General features: G+C 36.1%; 1 protein-coding gene across 1 annotated transcript in view; it reads right to left on the minus strand.

The window, feature by feature from the left end:
• Positions 1–9,454, minus strand: part of RYR2 (ryanodine receptor 2) — a gene marked incomplete at its 5' end in the record, with an annotated part of 258,073 nt that overhangs the window by 56,463 nt on the left and 192,156 nt on the right. The window contains 4 exons of the mRNA XM_019471222.1: positions 560–636; positions 2,669–2,748; positions 3,714–3,813; positions 4,916–4,972. Of these exons, the coding sequence (XP_019326767.1) occupies positions 560–636; positions 2,669–2,748; positions 3,714–3,813; positions 4,916–4,972 (314 nt within the window). The remainder of the gene's footprint in view (positions 1–559; positions 637–2,668; positions 2,749–3,713; positions 3,814–4,915; positions 4,973–9,454) is intronic.

Genomic DNA, 9,454 nt, shown 5'->3' on the forward strand with positions numbered 1-9,454 from the left:
ATGGTTTATTTTCAGAATTATATGTAAAACATTTAAATATATATATATATTTATGTATATAAAATCAATATAAACTGTCAAGAAGCATGAATGGACAAAGTCGTCAGTATCTCCACAGTTTATTAAAACACAATATTCCATTCCTTTTTCTGCCTTCTAAAAAGTCCTATTAATATTTCTAGCAAAGTTGGGTTTTCCCAAAATCTTTATGATTACTTAACATTGATCATTATCCTGGTCTCTGCAGGATTACAGGGTACCTCCAGAGTTAAGAATTTGCCTCTGAAGAATGCTCCTAACTCTGGAGTTGCTGGTATATCTCAAGTAGACACAAATGCCATAAACATTTGTGAAAAGAGCTCTTTTACCAAGGTAGATCCATATCATATGAAGATTTCATACCATGAGCACCACCTTGTCCTTTACCCCAAGTCCGGCACATTACAGTCTCCAGGTGCTGTTTGCAAAAAGTATGTAGAGGATCTTTCCAAAACTATAAATCCTGTGGAATAAAACCTAAATGCAAAATAATAAATTTTTAAAGTAGGTATTTTCTTACCTACAGGACTGCATAAGACCAGCAAGGCTCTGAAAGAATCCCACATCCTTTTTATCCTTGAGGTAGTCAAGCATTTTCTGCAGTAAAAACAAATAATTTATGCAGAGAATTAATATTTATACTTTGTGTTAATCTAGTTAACTTATTACTAGATGGATTCTAGATTACTAGTGATGCTGGTGTTTTGAAATATCTATTTTGAAATATTTACAAATTAGATAAAAGAGTCTCGCAGAGAAAAATCCAGGTATCAAAAATAAAAAGAACATTTAATGCTTATGTCCTTTACAGAAAAGGTCATCCATTTTGGATATTCCTTCCTAAAACATGGAAAATAAAGATAGTAACTGAAGTCAACACAGCCAGAAGAATTTAGTGTTTAATATAAATACAATCTTGCCACTACTAGGCCAGAAATTTGTTTTGACACTACCATTTCAGCACCGGACTGGGCTTGTCATAACCTCAGTTTGTTTTAGATTATTTTAGCTGCAACAGCATGTTAGTAGTCATGTGAGTATTTTTTAAATTTGTTTTAGCTTTATTGTAATGTGTAATACCTATCTGATAATAGATTGCAATAACAAAAAGTTATTCAGTGGAGGGAACTCTGATTCTAGAATGCAATGTGTTGTTGAGTGAAGATACAGGATGACACCAGAGGTCCCAGTTGTGAACAAAAATCACAATGCTCAAAGATCAATCTTAGTAGGAATGCTACAAGAATTCACATTGTGAATGAGGTAAAACTCATTTTGCAAATAACAAAATTAATAGGAAAAATGGATTATAAGTAACCTCCAAAATGAAAGAGCACATAAGCAGACAGTGTTAACAAAACGTATCAGCATAACCCCAAGTAGACCCAAGATCACAGAAGAACACCCCCATCAACAACACCGTACTAATCAAAGCAAAGAACTCCAGAGGATGATGATTACAACCTTTCAAAACCACTTCTGTACCTCTCCCCCCACCCATATAATTCTTCCCAAGAAAGACTGAAGAGTCGATCTTAGGACCTAAAGGAAAATCGGAAAGGTGAGCATAACACCAGAGAAAATGGGTCAAAATGAGGCAACTGAAAAAATAGCAATTCTAACTGTATTATTGATGCTTTTGTGTTATAAGTATGTAATTTAGACTAGTAGTATTAGTATTATTGTAACCATACTAATAACTGTTTCCTGCATTCTGATTAGTTAAGACTTTATCAAATAATTTTTTAAAAAATTAGATTGTAGCATTACAAATTCAGATTAAATAACTACATATAAATGTCATGACTTTCCTAAGTAATTTAATATCATGACATCGCAAAGAACTGTCAATGGTTCAAGCAGATACTTTTTTGCAGAATTTGTGGTCTTTCTGGTCAATTCCTGGTAATGATAGCCCCTGAAAAGAACATTATTTTTGGTTGCATTCAGCTGCTTCAGTGGTTGCTTAACTTGGGACCTTAACTGTTCCCAGTTGTCTGTATTCTTCAAACTGTCCTACAGCAGTACAGTAATGGCAGGTATGAAGCCCTCTGGACTCAGGAGTCTTCAAGTAGTACGGAATGCTGAACATACTTTGTATCAGTCACTTCTCTTCAACAGTGCAGAATGCTGTTAACATATCAGACTTGTCCACTGCTCACCACGTTATCTTACTATAGATTAGTAAATCAAGTTTGAGTTCTCTGCTTCTATCACCAAGACTCTCCATGACTTCTGAAGGTGTGTAACATTTTTTTTGGTGAAGACTGGGGTCAGCAATTTTGCTACTGGCTACAAGACAATGGCAATCTCCCAAGAAATCCTTCCCTCCCACAGAACTCCTCTAGAAGTTAATAATTTAACATAAAATTTCCGCCTTCCAGCTAAAGCGCAAAAAAAATTTCTTTTAGCCTTGTGTTCTGTAGATTAATTATATGTATATGAATAAGAAACACATACCTAGTAAAATAGGGTACTTTGGTACACTATTTTCTTCTGGGAATGAGAGTAAGAGGATAAACAGCATCTGACAAATAGTCACATTACATAATGCACTACTACAATAATTACCACTGTGGTATAAAGACCTATACTGACTAGAATGGGTGAAAATAAATTAGTACCTTACCTGTTGAACGGTAGAATTTCCTCCATTTAAGATGGCAATCCCTAGCTTTAGGGTAGCTGCAACCATTGGCCCCATCTCACCTTAAAATTGTTTTAAAATATACTTTTAGATCATATATAAAAATAAGAATGTTCTATTAACTTATCCGTACAATGACTTAAATGGTAATTTATCAGGAGAGGCCTTTTTGTTTCTCTTGTAAAACAGACCTATTTTTCTTTCATGATCTCTAGTGTGACTTAGTATCTTCCTGAGTGCCTACAGACATAGTGTAATGTATACACAGCACACAAAAGAAGCAAGATATAAGAAAGGAAGGACGGAGCTCAATGAATATAAATCATGTTTCATTTGCTAGAGCATCCAACAGTTGATTTAAGGCTGGGTACACAGTTTTAAACTATCTTTCAAGTTTAACAATGTGTCTCCTCTGCATGCCAGTCTAGATATTTTTTTCCTGTTTCTTCAGAAAATGACAGTGATCTGAAGCATTTAGTTACAGTAAATTAAATTTGTAAACAGGAATTTTTAAACCATCGCTACTGTAGAAACAAATCACAGAACAGACAATGAAAGCATCAAACCTTAGAGTAAGATAGTGTCTAAGGGACAAAAGCATCATTTACATTTCTGAAATGTTTTATCAAAGTACACCAATAAAGTAGATATTTGGGGGGGGTGTGGGGGGAAAGACCAAAGTCTACACCTACTTCAGAACTGTACACGTCCCAGAATTTGGGGGCCTTTTTGTCATTGTATACTGCTAAAGCTATGAACTTTTCCACACTTCCTCTCAATCACCACTAGAAAAATTAGTAACAACAACAACAACCACCACCTCATGAGAATTATTCATTATCCTTTTCTGGATTAGCTGTCAATACTTTTTGAAACTTTGGGTGCATTTTGAAAGCAAATTTTAGTGCCAAATACCTGTGGGTTTTGCCCAATAAGAATTACAATCATTTCAAAGATCATTAGAAACAAGGTTTAATATGTAATCTACACAAACAAAACATTACCTTTACACAGAAAAAAACATTACCTTTACTAGCACTGATTGTCTGCAGAACCATCTCAGCAGCACCCCGGTCATGCAGTCTGGCTTGTTGATACAGAAGTTTTTGCTTTTCCATTTCTTTTTCCTGAATAAAAATTCCAGTCATTTAAGATGAGGACTTCAGTTACTATCAGTTCTCCAAAGGTTTTTGGGTTTCTCTTAGTATATGGGCTCTATGGCAACATCATGGACCATTTTAATACATACAATGCTACTGAACAGATACTTAACATGTTCAAGTAATATTCTGCCCTTGTTTTTTTTTCTTTAATAAGTTTTTAGCAGTTTATCTGAAAAGAGTCATCTCAATTGTAAATCATTAGGTTAGTTCAAAGCCCATGTCATTATATATATACTGCATATATCAAACTTGCACTTTTGTGCCGTGTTTTTGTGCAACAGTTCATACTCTTAATAATCTTCTATAGCGTGACCATAACTTCATACTGCTCAGTATGCGGCTCTTGAGTTGCAAGTTGTTGCTGAATACCAGAGTAACAGAAGCATCTCAGAATTTTTTTCAAAACATATCATTATATTACAATATAGATTGCCCACCCTACCAACAGAATATTTGACAGAATACACTGTGCTTTTATATTTTGCATTCTCTAGCGGCAACAAACAATACTGCATGACGTTGCTTGAGCAATGGTGAAGTTTGTTCTTTATAATTTAAACTACTACCAAAAACAAAGAGGAACATAAAGAGCAAACATAAACGCACAGTTAATTCCAGATGAGTTTGAACTTTCACCAAGTTAATTGAAGTTTGCTGGAGAATTGAGGATGACTAAGCAGTATAAGTTGCAAAATGGAAGTTGCATAGAGCCCTATGACAGTGAGTCCATCGGATGGCGTGGTAAAAAGCTTACTCAAAAGGAACATGACACAATCAGTCAGTATCATGTCCAAAAACACAACGCCCAAAACATGTATGACCTAAAAGCAGGAACAGCTGCAGCAGAAGTAGCCAGAATGACAGCTTTGCTGCCATAAACTTTCCATCTAAGTTACGGAAAAAAGACATTGGAAGATGGAAGAGGTTTAAAAAATGAAGGCTTGCTAAATAGAGGGTATGAATAATAAATCAAAAAAGAAGAGGTAAAAAAGAGAAATATGTTCAAATGAATGAAAAAGAAACCTTTAACTCAAAAGCAAACCAACACAGACATTTATGCTGTTACCAGAGAGTTCTCGCCGAGGCTGGCAAATTTGTTTCTTAAATCTTTGATAATATCGTGCTGCGGAAACAAAATTCATCAGGGTTTTTTTTTTCACACTATTAGCTCTCCTGCGGTTAAATTGTATCTTTCTTTTTTCTTTAAATTATGTGACAGATCTAGATGGAGGCACAAAAAGGAACAAAAAAATAAAATGGCAGCTTTGCTTCATATTTAGCCATGCTAAGGTTTGAAAGTTTTGCCTTCATGTTTAAACCTCTTCCTGGGAGTTCAACAAAAACAAAACAGAAACATACACACACACACACACACCACACGCACAAACCACCAGAAAATCATGACATCACAGGTTCAATATAGCTACAATAAAATATTTTCATTTGCTTCAGATGCCACTGAAAGTTGATCAGTGTTTCTTTTTTAAAAAACTATTTCCTATTTCTAGTTAGTTTTAGACCCAACAATCTTTCATTTTTCTTCCACTGCAAGATTTATTATTCGCTTTTGTTCACAAGCCTAACATCAGCTATACTACTTTCATTATACAATATTTTTTGATAAGTTTATAAGAATGCTTATAGTGAGGATGCATCTGCATAATCTACAGACTAAAAGAACAGATATGCACACTTCTTGCAATGGCACTATAGAAGAACAGTAGAAACAGGCATTGCCAAACAGCTTACAGTGAGAAGAGTGGCGTTTTCCATGGAAATCAAGCTGTCTAGATAACTAGTAACAAAGCAGACCAAAAAAAAAAAAAAATCCACCAACAAAAAAACACCACAAACATCTCTTCTACAAGCAACCATTCCTTTGATGATAATCCCCAAAGATCATGGTTCCTTCTTTAGCTTGACAATGCGTTTTCACTGTTGCTTTCTCCATGCAATGTTAATACACACACACATATATATGTATATGTGTGTGTGTGTGAGTGTGTGTGATGGCACCGCTGATATTAAGTGTGCCACCCATTGCATATGAAGTGTAGTAAATTAATAGAGCTGCTGGCTGGTCAAGGTATCCCCATTTCTCTAAGATGTGCTTACTGCTAACACTGTTATCTGTGCTACCAGCACGGTTTTTGCACTTTATTGTGCCTGACACAGTTGATGTCAAGAAAACTACCAAAAAAATTAGTCAGTGGTTTGAATTTTCTGTCATTCACAAAACCATCACAACAATAGCAAAAATACTTCATACTAAATGAAACATTTGAAGTAATTCACCAGAATTTAAAAAAAACAACCTCAAAGAAAACCAAGTCTATTTCATCTTGGGTGTTTTCCATTTATATGGAAAAATGGTAGACTTCCTGTAGTAGGGGATTTATTAAATATTATTAAGCAAACATAGGCTTTTATCTACTCTACCTTAACTCAATGACTTCATAAAATTTGAAAATATTCCCTGCATTCATCTTTATCACTGTTGGTGCTAAACAAATAATAACAATAAAAATAAAATGTAGCTAGGAAAAACATGTATGCAAAAAAGGATGTTTTGATTTGATCGGCTATAAACAACATTCAGCTTTTTGGGCATTAGCGTAAGTATTTTGTAATATGGTGAGATGAGAGGAAAGGAAGTAAAATTGATCTAAAAAGTATCTGGGAAAAAAAGAGAATTGAAGAGGAACACACCATCTTATTAATGAATTTTTAACAAATTTCAGACAAGACAGCAAAAAGCTATTACATGCTTCATAATATTATAGCTGAAAAGACACAAGAATTATAGCAATCATAGAATAGTCTGGGTTGGAAGGGACCTTTAAAGGTCATCTAGTCCAACCACCCTGCCGTGGGCAGGGACATCTTCAACTAGAGCAGGTTGCTCAGAGCCCCATCCAACCTGACCTGGAATGTTTCCAGGGATGGGGCATCCACCACCTCTCTGGGCAACCTGTGCCAGTGTTTCACCACCCTCAGCGTAAAAGATTTCTTCCTTATATCTAGTCATTCATCAAAATTATTTCTTGTATTCACACCAATATTCAGAGAAAGAAGTACTGGTGTTCTGCTGACTCTCCCCGGTAATAAATGCCTGGGAGGAAAAAAATTTATCATGTTTTATAATTAGATTTTATGACATAACTATGTTACCCAATATCAATAGTCAGCATAATAATCCACATGGGCACAAAGTAAGGGTTGTTTTATCAACATTATATTTCACATTTCCTAGCATTTGAATAATCTGTATTAAAAACTTTAATGTTATATTTTGTTCATCCAATATATAGTTATAAAATAAACAAAAAAGCATATACTAAACTGAACAAAATACTACTCTGTTAAAATAGCATTAAATCTGAGCTACAAATGCACAGGAGTAAAGATATCCTGAAATAAAAACTTCACTACACGTTTTGTTTTGGTTTTGTCAAAATGTCTCATTTCAGCTTGCAGCAATATCCTTACTGATGTCATCATGTTTATACTGTCATTCATTTATATCTTCCTCTCTGGCAAGGCAGTTAGTTTTGTTTCCTACATACTGCCTCCATATTCTTGCCACACTGATGAGATCAGTCAACATATTCATTCCTGTTCAAGTAGACAGGAACTGACAAAGTATTGAGTCTCTAAAAGGAAAAATATTGTTGCGGGTGACTTTCAAATCTATGTATTCTCAGTTTCCAGTTTTTTTCTCCAATGGTACATAGCTATAAAACTACACATTACTTTCAAACTGTGACACCCTTTCTTGTTTAAAGTTGGGTGACAAATTTGACATATTTTAAATAGCTGACATAGATGTCTAACTCTCTATAGGAATAATGAAAAAAAAAAGGGTAATGGATCGTTTAGAAGATTCCACTATGACTGGAATTGAATCAGTTAGCTGGAGCAGAAAATCTTACGTACAGGGATAAGTTTGGTAAGATTATTATGTAATTACTGCATTAAAAATAAGCAAAGAACCTGGAAGCTAGAAATGGTCACTTAGTCATTGCAATGTATTTGTTCTTCAAAATACACCACTCCCCGGGACTGCCAAAGGCCCTGCCTCACAAAGATCTCAACCAGTTCTGTTGTGCTACAGCAGTGAAGCATAGAGTGCCAGCTGGTGTCTGAGTTGAAAGACAGGGCAGATAGATGTCTGGGAGTACTCTTGAAAAGTACCACACTAATGCTAGTATAAGCAGCAGAAACAATGTAGGGGGAAGAGATGCTGATAAACACAGAAGATGGGAAGCAGCCAGAGAACGCAATTAAAGATCTTAATGAATAGCCTTAAATCATCATTTATCACTAAGCCCCTGAACTGAAACCCAGAGAAAAGCATGGGTATGTTATTCACTTTGTAGAAAAGAGATTCTCTACAAGACTTTTGCTGCACATTTCCCACAGTCAATGGGAGGTTATTCATATAGCCCAAAACAGCCTTGCCAGATAGGCAAGAAACTGAGAAACAGCTGACCTTATAACAAAGAATGTATTAATGGCACTGACCCTCTGTTATTGATATAAACTAAATTGTGGGGAATCAAAACACTGCAAACAAGTAGGAGCAAATGAGAAGTGAAGGGCTGACCATCTAATAGTGGACACCATCAATTCTCTAACTGGATTAAAGACTTTTTTTTTTTTTGCATAGAATAAAAAAAAACCAGTGACTGATGGAAATAGGGTGGTGGGGAGCACAAGGAGAAAAAAGAAAGAAGGTCCTGGCATTAACAAATAGCATAATATCAACACCATCAGTATGTAAGAAAGAACAAAAGAACTCTACCCCTCTTATGACAACATGTAAAAACTGATTGAATCTTACTTAACCATAGGTTTGTAGTAATGTAGTTTATCCTGGGAAGAGTATAGGGACACTGCCCAGTTGTGTAGGGCTGGGATCAGGAAGGCCAAGGAGCTGAACTCGGCAAGGGATGCAAAGAATAACAAAAAGGGCTTCTACAAGTATATCAACTATATAGTTGATATATATAACCAAGAAAAGGAAGGTCAAAGAAAGCATACACCCCCTAATGAGCAAGACTGGCAAACTGGTAACAATGGACGAAGAGAAGGCTGAGGTACTCAACAACTTTTTCACTTCAGTCTTCACTGGCAACCTCTCGAGTGGATGGACCGCAAGATGGGGACTGGGGGAGCAAAGTCCCTCCCACTGTAAGAGAAGATCAGATTTGTGACCACCTGAGGAACCTGAACATATATAAGTCTATTAGACCCGACGAGATGCATCCGAGAGTCCTGAGGGAATTGGCTGATGTAGCTGCCAAGCCACTCTCCATGATATTTGAAAAGTCACGGCAGTCAGGTAAAGTCCCTGGTGACTGGAAAAAGGGAAACATTGCACCCATTTTTAAAAAGGGTAGAAAGGAGGACCCTGGGAACTACCAACCTGTCAGCCTCACCTCTGTGCCTGGGAAGATCATGGAACAGATCCTCCTGGAAGCTATGCTAAGGCACATGGAGGACAGGGAGGTGATTCGAGAATGCCAGCATGGCTTCACCAAGGGCAAGTCCTGCCTGACCAACCTAGTGGCCTTCTATGATGGAGTGACTACATCAGTGGACA

Source organism: Aptenodytes forsteri, unplaced genomic scaffold (assembly GCF_000699145.1).
Source record: "Aptenodytes forsteri isolate BGI_AS27 unplaced genomic scaffold, ASM69914v1 Scaffold10, whole genome shotgun sequence".
Taxonomy (NCBI): domain Eukaryota; kingdom Metazoa; phylum Chordata; class Aves; order Sphenisciformes; family Spheniscidae; genus Aptenodytes; species Aptenodytes forsteri.